The 20,297-nt window shown below is 35.1% G+C and overlaps 2 protein-coding genes across 3 annotated transcripts; both read right to left on the bottom strand.

The window, feature by feature from the left end:
• Positions 1-410: 410 nt before the first annotated feature.
• rida (reactive intermediate imine deaminase A homolog) lies at positions 411-5,593 on the bottom strand. Of its 2 annotated transcripts, none has more exons than XM_062990774.1 (6): positions 5,463-5,593; positions 2,703-2,808; positions 2,542-2,596; positions 2,391-2,459; positions 749-804; positions 411-617 (listed from the first exon to the last, which is right to left on the bottom strand). In XM_062990774.1, the coding sequence occupies exons 1-6, from the start codon at positions 5,525-5,527 to the stop codon at positions 558-560; spliced, it is 411 nt and encodes a 136-aa protein (XP_062846844.1). In that variant the 5' UTR covers positions 5,528-5,593; the 3' UTR covers positions 411-557. The 2 variants fall into 2 exon arrangements, with proteins under 2 accessions (XP_062846844.1, XP_062846845.1); XM_062990775.1 differs by lacking the exon at positions 5,463-5,593 and adding an exon at positions 4,834-4,916.
• A 1,325-nt stretch (positions 5,594-6,918) lies between these two features.
• On the bottom strand, positions 6,919-15,433 carry stk3 (serine/threonine kinase 3 (STE20 homolog, yeast)). Its single transcript, XM_063014652.1, has 11 exons — positions 15,346-15,433; positions 15,033-15,113; positions 13,320-13,448; positions 12,994-13,108; positions 12,751-12,915; positions 12,483-12,650; positions 12,243-12,380; positions 11,678-11,803; positions 10,829-11,030; positions 10,161-10,333; positions 6,919-10,070 (listed from the first exon to the last, which is right to left on the bottom strand). The coding sequence occupies exons 1-11, from the start codon at positions 15,366-15,368 to the stop codon at positions 9,912-9,914; spliced, it is 1,479 nt and encodes a 492-aa protein (XP_062870722.1). The 5' UTR covers positions 15,369-15,433; the 3' UTR covers positions 6,919-9,911.
• Between the last annotated feature and the right edge of the window lie 4,864 nt (positions 15,434-20,297).

Here is a 20,297-nt window from a genome sequence, read left to right as displayed (position 1 = left end):
CAGTTGTTTTTTTCCAATTTAACTGGACAGATTATAAGTCACATTAAAGGTGGAAAAAATCTAAAAAAATTTATCATGGTCTGATTTTTTTTGTGATTGTAACAGTGGTGTGTGTACTTTTGATAACCACTATATACAATGTAATGTAATTGAGAGGAAAATAATTGAAAAAACCCCCCCCAAAAAACAGTGGACTGGCTGTGTACTGAATGTGCCAGAATCACAATCACTGTGTGAAATGAAACTGCTTGATTAAATGTAATAAATTCATGTATAAGCAAATTTTAATACAAATATAAAGCTGTGTTGTGAAACAGGGGAATGTAGTGACAGATCAAAAAAAAAAAAAAAAAAAATCAAAGAGTCAAATAACGAATGCACTATGTATGTAATGTAATTTAGTCCAAAAATTTTAACTGATTTTTTAATGTAGATTATTATCCTGTCTATTCAGGTGTACAGATCATAAAGTCTGTGATGAACGAAAGCTAGTAGTGATTTAATTGTAGATTACTGTTATTACAAATTTACAGCTTGTGCATGTTTGTGTTGGTCAGTCAGGATGCATCAGTAATGGGTCCCAAAACTGCAATCGCTTCAATCTCGACAAGGCCACCCTGTAGAGACAACAGACTAAACATTAAAAACCCATGATTAAGCCATGTAAACCTGAATACTTGATCATACTAAATGATGTAAAGCAAGTATTAAAATGTGCAAGGCTCATCGTCAGGCAAATCATACTTACTCGTGGCAATGCAGCAACTTGGTAAGCAGCTCTCGCTGGAAAGTTTTTGGTAAAGACTATCAAAGAAAAACAAGAGTTATCAAGACGTCAAGCAATATAGACTTTGGTAAAGTCATTCATGCTATAAATAAGCATTTATATTTATAAAGTTTTATTTATACCATGTGTGATTTGTAAATGTTGCCACCTTCTCATGGTATTGTGCCTTGTGGGGATGAGAAGGCTTGCGTGCATCTAATAAGCAGACAGCAATACTGCCTGATGTTTTATCTCTTGTTTCAGTCTGCCATGGCAAGAAAGGTCATAGCAGAGGTTTCAAACTAAACTTTGGGCAACTAAATATTGGGCAACAGCAATATAGGTCAATGTCAGAGGCGGTTAATCACAAAGTTGACAAAGACAGCATCAATTAAACAGCAGAATAATGTAATGGTAAACCCTTTCAGGACTCCACCAAGAAAACCAAAGGATAAAAACAGAATCATTGTAGGTATAGTGCCAGAAGATGGGACACTCAACCTTCACACAGCTAAAAAAGAACTAAGGATTCCTCAGAGTACAGCTTGTGTGTACAATGCATATACATCAAGTCAAAGCCTTCTGGACACCTAATTGCTGAGGTTTACAATCATGAAAGGAGAACTTAACGCTGCAAAACAAAAATCGAACTTTATGAGGAAAGACTTAGCTCAGTATGAAGAGGACAAGTCATGACAATCGGAAAGACCACTAACTTTAACACCGATGGAGAATATGTCAAAAAGGTGGACAGCTTTGGCCTACTTGGATCAATTATTAACAACAAAGAATCCAACAGTCAAGAAAATATGACACAGACTGGCACTTGGCATAACAAGAATGAAGGAACTGAAAAAGATGTTCAAATGTAATAATTTGTCTCTCCAGGCATAAATCCAAACTGACTGGTCTTCTTTGTCATTTTTTATGGATGTGAAACCTTGATAATCAAAAAGCCGGACAGAACGAATATTGATGCCTTCGAACTCTGGTGCTGGCAAAGACTTTTGAGAGTGACGTAAATGACAAAGAAGACCTAGAAATGGATCCTCGATCAAATCAAATCTAGCCTCATATTTAAAGTCCACATAACCAAACCGAAGCTCTCTTATTTTGGAAATATTGAGAAAAAACAAATCATTTGGAAATACAATTATGCTTGGAAGAAATAAAGGTATAAGAGGAAGAGGTCGACCAACAGCAAGATGGAAGGATACAATTAGAGGAACAGTGACCAAGCCATTAAGGACAGGAAACAGGATGTTCTGGACAAACTCTATCCATATGGTCACTGGGAGTCAGAATCAGCTTGGTATTATATAATAAATGTGGGCTTATAATGGAGAATAATTCATTTAGTATCTCATGTCCATTAACTGCTTTACCCCAGTCAGGGTCGCAGCATAGAGAAATATAATATTAATGTAATGATATGCAGCTATAAAATTATGAATGACATCAGTTTCCCTTTTCATCCTAACTTAGGTTTTGCCCCCCTAGCTCACCCAACAGCTACAAGCCTTGAAAAATTAAGATTGTAACTTTTAGATGTTGCCAATGTAACCCTGTCCACCCCTTAACTTCACCTCTGCACCCAGCGTTCATGGTAACAGTGCATACTTACATTGTTTATAAACATCGTTGACGCTGTTGAAGTCATTCATGTCTGCCAAAAGCACAGTAGCCTTGACAACTACAAAAAGATTGCAAAATCATACATTTAATTAAAGATTAAAACCGTGAATGAATTATTTGGTTAATAAAAAGTGACCTACCATTTTCATATCCACAACCAGCCGCTTTTAAAATCTCCCCCATGTTGATAAGAGCCTTAAATTGAGAACAAAACATGCAAATATAGAAATAAATAGTTTTTCACAATATGAGATGCTTATGGGCTTAGCAAGACACATAAAACTACATTTTCATCGTTTACCTGTTTTGCCTGGGCCTGAACGTCTCCTGCAACTAACTGGCCTGATGCTGTGTCCATCCCCAACTGCCCAGAGATGTACATGGTGCGATCAACCACCACCGCCTGACTGAATGAACAAGAAGTAACCACACATTTTATTGAAAATGTATACATATATTTGCTTATGTAAAGAAGGCAGAAGCTTGTAAAATACCAAACTGTCAATGTTAAAAAATAGACATTAAAAAGGTGAGCAAAGAGAAAAACATTTTAGTAGAGGGTTTTTATTCATCAGCAATTTATCAATATATCAGTAAAATTAGTCTTCAACCCTTATCCTTATCGGGGTTTCTGTGTGTCCCATTCCAGCTAAAATATTGGGAAAGATACAGGAATATAATCTAGACAGGGTATCAGTTTATTACAGGACATCATAAAATCACTTAAGTACTTGTGGAGCAAAAAAAATTAACTACACAGAAGTGTGTAACAATACTGTGGTCAAGAAAATCATACTTATTGTTGTCAAGTAGTGCATGTGGATGTGCATGTGGACATAGGTCATTCTTTAGCACTGGCCATGAGTTGACTTGGTTCATTTGAATGTTAATTATCATTATTTCATTCAGGTTTCTTGTGTACCACTTATTCTAGACATGGCCACAGTAAATTTCAATGGATTTGATGGGCGGACACCACAGATAGGGTGATAACACATTAAAGTGCATCACCAACTTATTTATACCTATAGGCAATTAAGAGTACCCAACCCACCCGTGTTATTTTTTAGGATGTTAAAAAGTACTTCAGCGGAAACTCAAGCAAACATGGGGAACAAACACTACACTGCATGCTTCGTTACTGTGCATTCTCTGTAAAATGGTAGATAATAAGCATGAATGAATGCCTTTATTTGCCATTAATACATATACAGGTGTGCAGTACAACTACATTCATTTTCCGTGTATCTGAGCTAGTTTGAAAGCTGGGATCAAAGCGCAGGGTCAGCTATTGTAAGGCCTTGCTTAAGAGCCCAACAGTGGCTCCATGTGCAGGTAATACCACTGTGCAAGTGACCTACAACACACTTATACACTATATGGCCAAAAGTATGTGGACACCATTCTTAACCAATAAGTTCACAAATGTGTTTTGAATTATTAGACACAATTACCCACAGACACAAAATCTTAGGGTAGGCCTTTCTAGAAGAGTAGAAGCTGTTAAAGCTGCAAAAGGTGATTTGGGGTATGGTTTTGAAATAGGATTCCCAACAAGCTCATAGTCAGGTGTCCACATGCTTTTGGTTCTATAGTATATTATATTTGCAAACATAATCAATGATATAAGGTAAAGCATTAAATATATTGTCTTTGTACTGTTTTCATTTAGCTGCTGGTCAAAGAGAATGGGCAAAACACTGCATTCAGTTTTTAATAGCATTATTAAAATTTATTTTATTATTTGATAGATGCACATACGTATATGTTTTAGGCAGTGAAAAAGAGGTATCAAAATTATATGAATTACAAATCTCAGAATTATATGCCCCATCCTTATAATTTCAACACAGCCAAATGGAAAATGAAAATTAAATATACTGTAGTTTAAAACTTAAAGACAAAAGGAACAGCATTTTCCAAGATGTACTTTCATCAACATATTTTACTTGCACCTATTTTGTAAAAACACAAAAATAACTGGTTACATTCCCATGTGTAAATGCCAGTCAGAATTTTAATAATGATCTGGCAACCTTTGTTATACATACTGCAGATCATCTCAAGTGTAATAATTAAGTTCTGTAAAAACTAAATATTGGCAAGCGTTAAGCTTTAACCACATTCAAACAGACCAAACTCCAAAAGTCACAGTAGCTGCTCATCCTCTCTATTGGTTAATACAGTTCCACCCCTTGTGTCAGGCATTACAGTGTTCAGAATAAAAAATAATAATAATGCACACTTTAGATTAGATTAGTGATCATGAACAGGTTTAGTACAGAAGCATATGTTGTAAGACCTATATGTGGTTCAACACAAACTATGATTGCTATTCTTTGCTCTTTAGAAACTTTAAAGAATGTGCACCTGTTCAGCTAAAAGTGGAGTTTAAAGGTTAAATGTAGCTCACCATGTCATGTGCTGCCTACCTGTATATGCCTTGTCTAATAGGGGCTTTAGGGGTAAAGGGGATTTGTCTTCTAACAGGAGCCATTTTTTGGAGAACCAGAACATAAAAGAAAATAATACCCAGTTTCTGTGGTTATGTATCTATACCGCCAAGGACACACCCCTTAACAAACACTTGAGTGATAATTAACCAGTGCAGGTAGGTAGCATTAACATGGATCTAACGTATGGTTATGGTGCTAGATACATTTTTGCAGGTTTTGCACAAAAAGTCAACTCATGACAGAACAGCTGGACCAGTGCATGTTTAAATAAGACCAGTCAACTGAAATGTAAAATGCAATATTCAGTGACTGACTGTACTCATACAGAGACTGTTTTCTATCCTACCTTAGGTTAATATTGTTCTTGCTGTTTTCCTCAGCTCACAGACGCTGTTATTGACTCAGGTAATAATGGCACAAATTTACACGTAAGTGCAGAGCATATTAAAGGTCATAGTGTTTATAAGACAGTGAGGTGCCCAGAACTCATACAGAATACAGTGAAAACAGGTTTGCTAATCGATTTCTAATCAAGACACTTATCATGTAGGAAATAGTCCAAACAAATACCAGTTTTTATCAGTTACCAAAACAAACTTTCTGACCTGTAAGGTCCAATGGCAGCCGGAGCCGCAGCGGTGTTGATAATTCGTCTGATTACCGCAGACATTGTGTTGGACTGGTCACTTTCAGCTGGACACGTGTAGTTGTTGTAGATCAGAATGAATCACAATGAAGTGTGTAGACTGTACATAAACTCTGTCCGCTGACTGCAACTGCGCATGCGTACAGTTTCGTTTGACGGAAGTGCAGCGCGTGCGCAGTTTTAATCAGATCAGCTCTTACTTCAACGTTATCCGTGCAGATAATTTACAATTGAAAAAAAAGTGTAACTACTTATTAATGTAGATGTAATTAGTATGGCCGTTAAGAAAATCTGCCAAATCCTAAATAATCTATGGTGGATTGTTGGAGCATTTTTAAAGATAAACCTTTTTAGTTCTTGTGTGCACTTGTGTGCAGATCCTGCGATCTGACAGGCAATAATACACCTGACTTCATCTTGGCTTCAATCTGAGTGACATGTATGTGAACATCAAGGTAGAGTGTTTGCACCACAGGGTGCATCTTGCTCTGTAATACTGCAGTATATTTGTCGTTATATTTTCGTGTCTGAGTGGGTTTTCTCCGGTAGCTCTGGTTTTCTCACACAGTCCAAAAACATGCAAGTGAGGTGAATTAAAGATACAAAACTGTCCATGACTGTGTTTGTATATAATTGTCATATAATTGCTCATTTCATTTTGTGGGTATTTTTGTGGCCATACTTTTGAGCAATTAAGCAACCGTCAGACTTTTGCTGTTCCTCTCTCTTGATACTAATTTCCATGTTTGATACAAGCTACCAAAACTTTATGGCTGTTTGTCTGTAAATAATAAGTATTTTTGTAATTCATTAACATTGGGCTCAATACACAATTTTGGGCTCTTATATGGTTTTCAATGCTAATCGGCTGATCTTTCATTTAGTCAGCTGACAGTTGATAATAAACTTAATGTAACATGTGCAGCTGTCTGTTTATCATTTCATAACTGTGTGAATTGGAACAAAAAAAATCTCAATCAGCCCAAAAGCAGTGTGTTTTAAGTCAGCACTGATTACTTTAGAATTGTTTATTTCATGTAAGTTTATGATCATTGTAAGATCCTTTTTTAAACACAAAATAATAAAACAAAAACACTAAGTGTAAATTACCTCAAAATTGTACTACATTTTTAAAGACTATAATTGTTTAATGTAGTGATTTTCACAATGTTTGACAACAAAAAAGCAACTACACATTTACCCTAACCACACACACAATTTCCTTTGCAAGTCAGTATTGCATAGTTATTATGTTGGAAAATACCTGCATTATACTTGGTGCTGTGTGTAATATTCCAATAACAACAGATTTCCATATTACTAATAATGAAAGTGGCAAATCCAGTGTAGTGATGCTCAAGGCAATTAATCAAAAGTGTGATTTTAGTTATTAGGTACAACAGACAGACTCTGTGGAGACAAGACAGTGACCTTTATTAAAGAGCATCACTATTGAGAGTGGCATTAAAAACACATCACAAGCAAGTCCTTCTTGAAAACTTGATTTCGGTTGGCCAATAACTTGTAATTTTCCATATGCCTAAAGAGGACGTTTTTAAGTTGATTCTTGCAGAGCTGTGAAGTATGTGAAAAAAGTTTTCATGCAACAGCAGCAATATGATGCACAATAAATTAGGATATTCAGTGAAAATGTATAATACATGTCAGAAAGTATAAAATACATTTATATAACTAGAAGTAAGGCATTTAAAACACAAACTCTGAGAAAGTTCTCATTAACAATTAAAAGATAAACTTCATATCATTTTATCAGCAACAATATTAGCAAAATACCCACAACAGGCTTCTAAGATGAAAACTTGTTGTAGTTTTAAAGGTCCTCATACACCATCCTTATAAATGTAACATTGTATTTGCCCACTTCAGGACATTTGTGTCACAATTTCAGATTGTGATTAAACAGTTATTGCTTAGGTACTAGTAACAGACAAAACAAATAATAATGCTGGCCCCACGGACACAAAGGGAAGATTACAAAAGATTTGGACTCGATCTAGATTTTGTCAGGTTAAACATTGTTCAGCAACCCCTGAGATAAAGTAAGAGTCTAAAGGCATGTGATTTGCCCTTCTTCACAGGAGTGTTACCAAATTAAATGTATGAACAGGTGAAAATAAAGCAACATAGGAAAACACAGAAAACACATCAACACATTCAAAAAGAAAATGACATTCAGAATTTGAAATAAACACAGAAAACTTAAATACTTCATGCATATTTACAATAAATTGTCTCCTTAGGAAGAAGAGAACAATTATATAACTGTTCCATTAATAAAAACAGAGAAAAAGGTCCCTTAGCTGTAAAAACCTTGACCAAGCCCTATTCGGACAGTCTAAGTTTTAAAGATTGAGGTGAAGAAAGATATTACTGGTGAGACTTTGGGATTTTAGTTCCATTCAAAAAAGAATTGAGTATTTACTTATTGTGAACTGATATGTACATTCTGGGTAATATATATTTTATCTGAATTGAGATGTTAGTGAAGAGTATCATGTTCATGGCTGTTTCTTAAAAAACAAACTAGAGAACATTCTTCTGTACAATCCTGCTCAAATTTAAACAAAATACTTGTCTACTCTTGAACAATAAAATAGACAAAACCTGTCTGCTAGGCAACTCCTATTAATAGCCTACTAACTATTAAGTCTGTGCAGACGATTTACAAAAAGCAGTGTACAGTAAACATTTGCATCGGTGTGTGCAGGTTACAGTGTGGTCTATAAATTTACCCAGAAATGTGTCACTCAGTTATTGGTAGCTCATCATCGTAATTTTAATGTTTTGCACATGGGACTTCTCAGTGTGACAGCAATGCATAATTATATAGACTCCCAGCTCTATGATTAACCAATTATTCTTCATTTTAATAAGAGGTGTCATCTGGCACTATTACGTGACAGATAAAGTCTTTAAGTAAATTTTAGACACACTGCTGGTGCACAATTTACAAACTACATTTCTGGAAAAGTTGGGACATTTTGCAAAATGCAGTAAAACAAGAATCTGTGATTGGTTTATTCTCTTGAACCTGACAACAGAAACACAAAGAAGAACAAAGAAAATATTTATGTTTTCACTGACCAATTTCACTGTATGTTATAAATGTAAACTAATTTTAATGCCTGCAATGCAATGGGACAGAGGCAAAATAAGAGTAAAAGGTTTACAGAATGTTTAAGTTACACGGTTGTGAAATCTTCCATGAAAAGCAGGTGAATTGGTAAAAGGTGAGTGTCATAACTAAATATAAATTTTATATTAAGTTATAAATATAAATGTGCCAAACCAAGTGAAAGAATTGTAAATCAGTACAAAAAGAACATTTTTTTCAATATAAGATTGCAAAAAGTTTAGGTCATTTACCAACTACCATACATGTCTACCATACATAATATCGTGAAAAAGATCCAGGGATTTCTTTCTTTGCTTAATTCTTGTTTTTTAACATGAAAAAGATTTTTGAACAGAAATTGTCCATCAACTGTTTTTTTCTCTCTGTAGATAATGTTTCAAAAATTAGAATTTCAGCAGGGTTGTCATTGTACTTTGTTCATCTTGTAATTTTTGTTCAAGCTTGTATGTCTGGAAAACAACTTCTTTCTGAATAGTATTTAAGTCCAATTTGAGAAAAGTCTGTTTAAACCTGAGGGTTAAGATGACCAATGAATGTTCTCTCCCTTTTTTGATTGTCTTTGGTATATTTAGGTTCAACAGCTTCTGCCATAGGTAATTACAAAGACTTGATTTATACTTTAATCACATTTTAGAATGAAAGTCAGTTGTAAAAAGTTGACTTTTTTATTTCAGAACAAACTATTGGATAGGAAATGATCAGAAGAACAGGGATTGTGATGGGAGTTCTATGATGTAGACAATTTTAGAAAATGAATAAAGTATATGTGATGTCATTATTCACAAACCAGTGTGACTGCAGCTTTTCATACCATCCAAAAAGCATTTACTCAGTTGGTCTTTAATTACTTACCAGAAGTAAAGCATGTCTGGTTGATGTAAAAACCTGCAGCCACACTGGTCCAATGCAGATAACACCTGTGTATTACAATTCAAGGCTAGAAAAATATATTTAAATGGGGCAATCCTTTCATATTTAAGAAGGTCCAATCCAAACAATCATCACAGTTTATATCTACAATAATCATGTATTAAAAGGGTATAAAACTCTATGAATGAGTTTTAAACATTCTTATACTTAGCCAGGCACTCTTTTTCCCATGACCAAGAAACAGCTAGGTGAATTTATCAAGAGGCTCAGAATCTAAACTGAAAGTTTATAAGACTAAGTGTAAATGACACAAGAAACATAATATCTGGCCTGCCAGTATGGAATTAGTTTCAACTCTTCTTCTTCTTCCTAGAGTCAGTCTTAGAAATTTTGTTGACGGCGCTTCTTGGCATCCATGGCATCCAGAATGGGTTGTCTCTTTGCTGTGTACCGTTGTCGAAGCTCCTCGATTTCCCGCTCCATCATAGGATCCAGAGCACTGAGGCGCATCTGAAGTTCTTCAAAGTCTAAGTTTTTCAGCTATGTACAGAGAATGAGGCTAGTAAGCATCTAAAAACTTGAACTGTACATAAAAGCATAAAGACAATTTTAGAGTATACATGTACTTACAAAATCAAAGTCTCCATCTTGTGGTACTTTCCAGTTATCTGGAAAAGCAGTCTTAGGCATATGGTAGGGGTCCTGTTGATTGTGATTATAATTCTCTTGAGCTTTATTTGAGTCCTGCTTGTTAAAGTAGTCCATAAAAGATGGGCGTGGGGCTTGCTGCGCTGTTGGGTTTCCTATACATAGGGGAGACAATTTATGATAAGTAAGTAAGTACACTGTTTGTGTAATTATGTATCAATGTCACAATATATTATGATCATGACAGGGGTTATCATACTTTGATCATATAGGCCCAAAGAAGTACTAACAGCAATGCACACAAGACCAATTAAAGATTTAACACCAAAAGTGATTCTTCTTAACCATAGTTGGAACTTTATGGAATTTATTTTCCTTTGTTGTGTTGTCTCAGTTCAGATATATCCAATTACCCAATATATTACAAATATTGTAGATTAAAAATTATATTTAAACACTATCTATTAAATGTTGTAAACATTTATCATTGTTCCAGTGATTTGATAATCAGTTTATACAATAATTAACATGTAAAAGTTTTAGCTGCTGGTCAAAAAACCCAATACATTTTAAGTATTTTTAAACCCCCAAAAAAGTATTGGTCAACAACATCAACCGCTGTCTGTATTTCATGAATGAAAATTACTTACTCCTCATTGAGCCCACATCTTCATCCTCATCCTCCTCATCGCTGTTGATGACCATGGTGCCCAGGTCAGATTCCAGCATTGTGCTGCCATGCTCGATCATGGTCTGAGCCCCATCGCTCATTGTGCCCGTTGCCCTCATGGTTCCAGCACTTTCTGAACCAGACTTCACCATGGTGTGGGAATCCACCTCCACTTCCTCCTCCTTTAAAAAACAAACACACAGACAACATAGATAGACAGATAGAACTTTATTAATCATAAGGGAAATTGTATAATCCTGAGAGAAATAATATGCCAAAATATACATACATGCTGAAACATTCAGTTCTGAATTGCTTAAAACAAACCCTCATGCAATTAATTCCATTTATAAAACAGATAGTTCCGGTCCTAAAATCTGATTGGCTGAGCCGCGTTCGAAGCCGTTGTAAAATCCCCGATAAACGCACACCTCTGACCACCTCACATCATTCCATATTAATACGCCACTGAATAGAAAAAGTGAATGTTATTTTCGCCCTCATGTTGCCTAGCAACACTGTTAATCGAACTATTTTGCGTCGCGGAAGAATGCTTTATTGTAAGTTTATACACAATAAATACATTTATGAATTAAACATTGTTGTATTTATTATATTTTATGTTGACCGCCGTTTTATAAAAGCAATAAGCCACTCGAGACCGTGCATTACTGTTATGATTTTAGCACGGGGAAAGAAGTTTTAGGCACTCCGCTTCGCGTCGTGCCAAAAACGTCATCCCCGTGCTAAAATCACAGTAATGCACGGCCTCTCGTGGCTTATTGCTTTAATGTACACCAAAAATGATCAAATGGAATTTCAGGTTTACCGAGTTGTCATCTTCTTCTTCCAGCTCCCGCTGCTGTTCCTGTTGTCTCTTTACCTTCATCTCCATGGCTTCTGTTATCAGGTCCCTCAGAATGCTTACAGGCTTAGCGCTGGTTATGAAAGGATGCTATAGAATAAAGTACAGTCAAAATGATATTAAAGGTAATAAAACAAGAATAATGCTACAGGCTATCAAATATGCAGTCGTCATGTGCTATTTAAATAACCATTAATGGATGCTCTAGCAGTTGAATATGAACATTTAGGTCAATACAAGTGAAGGTTTTGTAAACATCTTTTATATCAGAGTCTTTATGAACCGTTCCCTATAAACTGAGTGTTATGACATAATAAGCAACCGTTTTACAATAACATTCATGTTGAAAGAAAATCCTGAAACTAGAGAGCAAAATTACTGTCAAATAATAAGAGATGTGTCACAACAGTGAACAAATTAGTCTAATATAATGTGTTAAAAACTAATCAGAAAGCAAGACAAATTAAACTGGAAAAAGATGTTCAATGTAATTTAATTGCATAAGACGATAAACATTTGCTTCACACACCTGTAACAACTGAGTAGCTGTTGCTCTCTGCTCTGGGTTTTTCACTAAACACTTCTTTACAAAGTCAGTAAAGTCGTCACTCCACAATTCTGGCTTACGGAATGTTGGTGGGGGATTTGTTGGAATCATAAAAATAGCCTGGTCAAATCAGAAAAATGCAGAAATCAGTCACAATAAAAAAAAAAAAAAGCTTTTTATTACCAATTTAATTTAATCATAAAACTTGTATGTTACACTCACTCTCATTGGATGAATGTCTGCATATGGAGGCTTGCCCTCTGCCATTTCTATAGAGGTGATGCCAAGTGACCAGATATCTGCCACACAATTGTATCCAATTTCCTGAATCACCTCAGGAGCCATCCAAAAAGGCGTACCAATCACAGTGTTCCTCTTAGCCATAGTGTCCTAGAATAGAGCAGTGTATATTATCACATTCCCACGACTATACTGAGGAAAATATATGGAATACAGTGAAACAAAACTATAATTGGTAGGAAACACTTACAGTAAGCTGCCCAGCCACTCCAAAGTCAGCTAGTTTAGCATGACCCTCAGTATTAAGAAGAATATTGCCAGCTTTAATGTCCCTGTGAATTTTTCTCATAAAGTGCAAATACTCAAGTCCCTTCAAAGTGGATTTGAGGATAGTAGCTATCTCATCTTCTGTAAGCTGGACAAAAGAATATTTACTCATAAAAATCAAAATTTTCTTCAAATCATTACAACATTAAAAATATATTTAACTTACTGTTTTATTACGTAATCTGATGATATCCGATACGGAACCAGCGCCACAGTACTCCATCACGATCCACAGGTCTGTGTTTTTAAAATAACTTCCATAGTATTTCACTACATAGGGGCTAAAGACATAAATACAAGTTTTAACAAGTAATCCCCAATTATATGTTTGGAAATTAATTGTGGCAATAAAACACACAAAATGTGCCCAAATATTTGGGATTAGGCAATATTCATTGCCTACTTTTATTACTGCAACATATATTAAACACTGTTTGTGACTCCTGGCACCTCCAAGACACTGAGTTAAGATGTAAGACAACACACTTTTACCTGTCACACTGCTGCATAATTGAGATCTCCTTGATGATCTCCTGCAGGTCAGACTCCACAGGAACCTGCTTAATGGCCACCACCTGGCCTGATTCCTTGTGGATTGCTTTAAATACACTTCCATAGGATCTGAACACAGTTTCAGCAGGAATAATCAGAATGCATACTTAACACCAAATATATCACTAAAAATTAATATTAATAGTCCAGTACTTGCAATCCTTATCCCTATACAGCAAATATAAACTTAAGTATTAAAAATTTACCTTCAACAACAAACAAAAAGATTAGGGCCTGATATTTTTTCAAAACAGCTCTAAGACATGGACATCTGAAGGAGTCCAATGGCATCTGGTAACAAGACATTACCAACAGGTCTTTGACCTTCTGTTTGTTGCAAGGTGGGTTGTCCTACAGTGCACCCAGGTGCCAGCTTTTACACAAGTAAATAATAAACACATGCCCAGGGTCACATGATCTTGGAGAAAACCAGTTCACCCTCAATTGCTCTGACGTCCAGCTCCGATGACTGTGTGCCAAATGTAGGTGTTTTTGATGATGGTCAGGTTGGTGGTACATGACTTAACCTTCCTCGACCCACTACTGTATAGACTACTTTAAACCAGTTGTTTGGTCATAACTGATTTCGCCCTTGTCAAGTCAATTAGGTCTTTATGTCTGATCATATTTGTTGCATAATTAACCTTTACCTGTTACAAATTTAAAATTATTAGTGACCACTCACTAATAATTGCATACATATCAGTTACCCAACAGCATTGCTGGTACAACTAAAACAATACACATCACTGCCAAAGGTCCAAACGTCTACCTAAGCAAGTATTAAAAGCAAAGAGAACACAACATATCATGAAATGAATTGATTGCAGAATAGAAATTGTTTTGGCTATAATTAACTTAAGCTAAGAAAATACAAAATTGACTTTCAATGTTATTATTTTAAAAACAATAAAAAAGTCTGTATTTCTAATCCTTATAAAGGAAAACAAGCATGAAAACATACACTTGGCATGAGGAGAGAAGGCCGCCAATTCTAGCCAGTGGTGCAAATTGTGACTTATACAAACAAAATTGATCCACCAGTGTTTGTACAACAGTAAAGCAATGCCCACTCAATTAACCCCACTAATAACATCTTGGAAATGTCCATTTTTATATTTATTATCCTGAATTGTGAAGTCAACCTATTGTTTTACTGTGCTCTAAACATCCTAGTGTTCCACATTTGTATACTTAGGGTAACTTACAAAATGTTAAAACACATGCTATCTACTTTCATTCTGATGTTTGTGTTTTTAAATATCGAAATGTTTCCATGTATAAAAAGCTGGTCAGCTAGAAGGATATTACATGAGTAAGTTCAATGCATGTATGATACTATGTCATGTATTATATGTTTCATTTCTGGGGTTGGTGAAGCAGTATGTGAATTGTGCCACAAACTTTGCACCCCAAGTATATGAAACCTACACAATTTGATTGCAACTGTCAGATATATTGGCTTGATGTGACAAGGCCTGTAGGGCAGTAGTTAAGAAAGTCAATAAATAGTCTAAAACCTTTGCTTTTTCCCCTACGTACAGAATGTGTCCAAATTATTGTTCGTGGTAACCACTCATTTGCTACAAATGCATTAGATAAAGCTAAGTTAGAAGAAAAGCTGATAAATACTATAAATAAAATGTACATTACCCTTCACCAAGTTTTTCCAGAACATCAAAGACTTCTTCTGGCTGCTTGGTGAGACTGTCTTCACTGAGCTTCTTCAGTTTACTGTCAACACACAAGAGGCATTATTACCTTTTACATGTTAGAACAAATCCTCACAACTATCATTATTTCTTTAATAACTTTACAGCAGATTAGCTGGAATTCAACATAGTTTACAATTAGCATGTTTGCTAACAAACGCGAATGCTAATAATAAGTCATATGATGTACAGACGCTATGACGAGGCCTGTAAACATCATAACTATTAGCTGTTAGCATGCTAACAATTCTTACTTTTTAGGCACCGGCTGTTCCATTGCTCGTAGAATAAGTGAACGAAGAGCAACTAATTCCTTTTTTCTTCAGAATTACCTAAACTAAAAAGTTAAGTAAATTTTGAGACCATAACTCGTTTTTTGTTGAAAACCGTTTGAGTTCGCTTTTAATCGCCTTTCACTGTGTGAATAACACTACCGTTACTTTGCTTTAAGCCACAAAATAAAAGTCCCGAAGCAACATAATAAAAGTGAAAGGCAAACGCGTTTTTGAATAGTGCGACTGTCCATATACAGTATTACACAATTTATTATGAAAATGTGCTAAGGATAAAAATATAAATAAAAATAATAAATAATGTGTTAAGCTACTACTGGCTCCAGGGGCGTATTCTAACAAGCTAGGACATAGGAAGAAGATATTTTTATTAGGGCTGTCGTTAAGTTCTTTAATTAACGCGATTAACACGTTAAAATTTTAATCACGATTAAAAAAATTTATCGATAATCAAATTTTTAAACAAGCGATTTTTATTGGGCGTTGTTTGTGTCAGTTTAAACATGCGTCACTTTGTTAATTCGTGCTGCTTTAACACAGCATTATTGTGTTTATACTGTATAACGATAACATGGGTCTTTCCAGTTTGCGGTCGTGAGTTAGAAATGACTCCAGCTGCTGCTGCTACATATTGTGAAATGTAGCGTGTTTTTAAATTATATTTTTTTGTTTTCAAAAAGCGTGAGAAATCATCACTAGACAAAATTACATTTATTAATTGACGCTTTAATATCATCTTTGGTTCAGACAATTTTATTTCAGAGGAGTTTGGATGGAAAGCTCATGTACTACACACGTCGTGGGAACATTACAAACACTGGTGTTAAATGGATCGCAATGGACTGTAGACGCTTTAACATAGTTAACGATGTGGGTCGACATGACGTTATATGTGTTGCATCTAGAAATGGTTATCTGTTTACAGTAGTACCCTGAGCGCCTGTTTCCAGTGTCAGAGTTGTGAACAGGAAAAGATCCTCACTGTTACCAGATAATGTGAACAGACTCATTTTAAATAACTGGCTGAAAGATGGGTAGCTGTTAACAACTCTATATAGGTATTGGCTGGCTTTCTAAAGATAATTAAGATTTAATCATTTTATCATAATTTTATTGAGGTTCTAGATCTCAGGAATGTTTTAATGCTTTGAATTTTTCCTTATGTAAAGCACTTTGAATTGCCACTGTGTTTGAAAGGTGCTACACAAATAAGCTTGCCTTGCCTTGTTTTGCCTTATTTTTTTTATTGGTAAACATTTTCTTGCAATAAAAATGTGCGTAACTTCAAATTTTGGTTAGTTATTTTTTGCAGCCGATTAATCACAATTAATTTGGTTCTTTAGTCGCGATTAATAGCGATTAAAAATTTTAATCATGTGACAGCCCTAATTTTTTATGAGAATGTACACGTGTATATGTATATATGTCTGTATGTTGTCTTGTACTTGTGCTGACTTGTACTTACTTACTAACACTCTTTCATTTCTTAAAAAAACAAACCAAAAAAACCCAAAACACTTTGGTTCTTACAGGTTTTAGCAGATTTGTGTTCTTGGACTGTTGTCTACTTAAACTAGAGTAAGGCAATGTTTACTATGGAAGCACTTCTGTTAGTCGCTCTGGATAAGAGCGTCTGCTAAATGCAGAAAATGTAAATGTATGTTGATTTGTTTACTGGTCGGTTAGTCGGTCAATTGTTGTATCTGTCTGTTTATCTGTTTATGTGTTTTTATATTGTTCTGTTTATTTTGATGTGTTTATTCATCTTCACTATTCCATTAATCCTGGTCATGGTGTCAATGGGCTTGCCAATACCAAGAAAAACTAGACACAAGGCTTAAAACACATTGGTCAAAGAGCATCACTTACCCAGTCACACACTCCCTCTCTTAAACCTATAGGGACAATTTTAAAAAGGTGACTGAATGGATAAAAAAGATTTCGAAATGTAAATCTACCTAAATCATTTTATGTTCTCTTTCTTATGTGACATGCTGCATAGCTCTGTCTCATGCCCAGTGTTACCAGGATGAGTTCTGGATCCATCCCTTTCCTTATCACCATAAAAGTAGTTATTAAGGATTAAATAATGAATGAAGTACAATTTCTTTTAGACTCATTTACCAGTTAGATTTAATAAGATAATTTCATTTTATTAAGATTAACATGATGATTAATTCTATTATTTATTTCTTTGTAAGAAATCTAAGTTGCTATCTAGATAAATACCTAAATAAATAATTAAAACATTGAATACATTGAATTGAATAAAACATTGAATTAAACATTTTAAAAATGAATTTGATTACTTAAAGACATTAACATCAAGGGTAAAGTTAGGTTATACATTTTCCCTAACAGTGTATGCAGTTTTAGGAATGTCTGGATTTCAGACACTCCTTCACTATGCCTGATGGGGGGCTAAATCAGCACTACAAACCACAAGGCACATTAGGTGCCAACAGAGATGTTTGGTGCCCCAAGCAGGCAGAGCTGAATCACAGCAGCCAGTCACAGACAGATTCACGCTGCAGTTGTGCTGTAGCTTAGCAACTGATTACAGGGTTTTGTCATACCACATTGATGCTCTTTTTAAAACTTTTTTTTCACCAGCACACAACAGTGGCCAAAACAAGCCTCTTGATTATTTATCAACGTTGCATCTTTTTAAACAGTTATTGATGTATAATAATAGAGAGACTATACAGTACAGAAATCAATCTCACACTTCTGTCTCTTGTTGCAGTTGATCCACAGACTGCTGACAACATCTGCCCTATAAAAACAGGGTAGACTGCAAAATGAAAGAAAGAAAAAAAAGAAAAACTTTGGTTGGGATTTCCTGGAACATGTACATGTACTACAAACCAAGGTTAGGAACTAGTTACAGGATTCAGCCTCAGTACCACTCCTGAGAAAATAAAAATCTTCTTTGGCATCTGGATGTACATGGCTTGCCCTACACAAGACTACACTATGAAATAAACACAAGTGTCTCCATCATTGCAGAGCCTGGAAAAAGAGACATCTTTCTTTAGACAAAGTCTTAATGTCACTAATGGTGTGGATTTGTATTATGAAGACTGATACATCTTTTGTGAGTTTAACAATGCTGCCTCAATTTGCAAATACCAGGGAAAGTGTATAGGGATGAACAAATGATCCCTTTACTGGTCGTAAATATAAGTATATATAAGTATATAGGTTTTTTTAAGAAAAGCCAAAAACCACCAGATTTAAAAGTCTGTGTTGTTGTCTATCCAAATGGCCTGGTGTTGGACTTGAAAGTTTAAAAAGGCATTAACACATATAGAGATGCAAAGTGTAACAAGCACACCTGCTGTGGAGACTGGCAGCATGGCTTACTAAATCAAGCCCTTCTGCCTGGCACCTCAGTGGCAAGATGTGATTCACCCTGCTGCACAAACGTTGGGAATTGGACGGAAATGCAGTGCTTCAAAAAGTCTTTCCACCAATAGCATCTGGATTCAGTACAGATCTAACAGCCAGGCCACTAGAAGAGCACAGAAGAATATGCTGAGTTTGAGCTAATGATGGCTGATGATCGCCCAAGCACAATCTGGTGTAAATAAGCCCCACAACAAGTGATGTGACAAGCATTGAAGAAGTGAATGCCCCTTTAAACAAATGCAAATATATGCAGCCACAGCAGTGTAATAAAAGTATGGTTCAGTTCACTTGCCAGAGATTGTTGAGGCAACCAATTCATTATGAACAATCAAGGCAATGCAGGATGTGGTGGTAAAACCTTTGTCAAGTGTGAGAAATATAATCTTTCTCTGTGTGATGAAGAAAATAGAAGTTTTGTGGACTTCCACTTAGGATCATCACTCTGCATTGCTAAGGCTGGTGGGGATTTAGTTTAAGTGGTATATGTAGTGTTAGGTTACCTGGGGAAAATTGGAAACTTTGGCTTTTAAAATCAAAGTATGCCTAGCCTGTTGATTGGGTTATTATTTTTCCTATGAATAAACTGTTAATATACAGTGTATCTGGTGCATTTCTACTACCAACATTTCTAGAATACTGTAGAAAAGGTAAACAGTGTTTACAAGTTAACTCAAGTTTACAAGTTAATCAATAATTGACCAATCATATTATATCATATCGTCTCTCTAAACAGGTGGGCTTTATCACAAGTTCTGCCAACTGCCAGGTGCCAGGTCTCTAGAGCCTAATTACATGACTGTCATGCATTTTGAACTTCGCTCTGTTGTCTACATAAGTGCAAATGTAACTTGTGTAATGATGCATGGGTCCATTTCTAGAGCTGAACTATCATCTAAATATTTGTTTCTTTATCTTTCTAATGGAACAACACATATCAATTTGGTCTAATTTTGAAGAATGCAAGCTAAGATAAGCTTTTGTATTTACTTTCTTTGTGTTTTAACTGCATGCTTTTGTTTATCAGTAAAAAAATATTGAATATTTAAAAACATATATTTTATATTAAAAGCGTGTTTATTTAAAGCAAAATGGCCAGTTTAAATGTGATTGCAATTTGCTTGATATAGAAATTGTCAAAAGTTATACAAATACAGCTTGTAATATTACAAAATATAAATGCTACAATTTATCAGAATGTACTTTTTTGTTTTAAACAAAACTTGTCAAACAATCTGTCTTTATTGAACTTACTTTGTGCACAAGGGCACAGTCATGTTAGGGCACAGAAAAAGCCCTTTCCCATACTGTTGCCACAATGTTGGAAGCTATTTATTTACAATTTCGATTTTTTATAGTTATATTAGATATACTTTTAGGAGTGGATGTGACTGAAAAACCTAAACTCATTAATTAGGATACGTGTCCTCACACTGTTGTCCAAATAGTGTACAAAGTTGAAAAATATCCGCACTAAATAAGTGTTACTCTGCAATTTTGTTTGT

Source organism: Trichomycterus rosablanca, chromosome 2 (genome assembly GCF_030014385.1).
Source record: "Trichomycterus rosablanca isolate fTriRos1 chromosome 2, fTriRos1.hap1, whole genome shotgun sequence".
Taxonomy (NCBI): Eukaryota; Metazoa; Chordata; class Actinopteri; order Siluriformes; family Trichomycteridae; genus Trichomycterus; species Trichomycterus rosablanca.
Note: the sequence above shows the minus strand (reverse complement) of the source record. Positions and strands in the feature narration are given on the sequence as shown.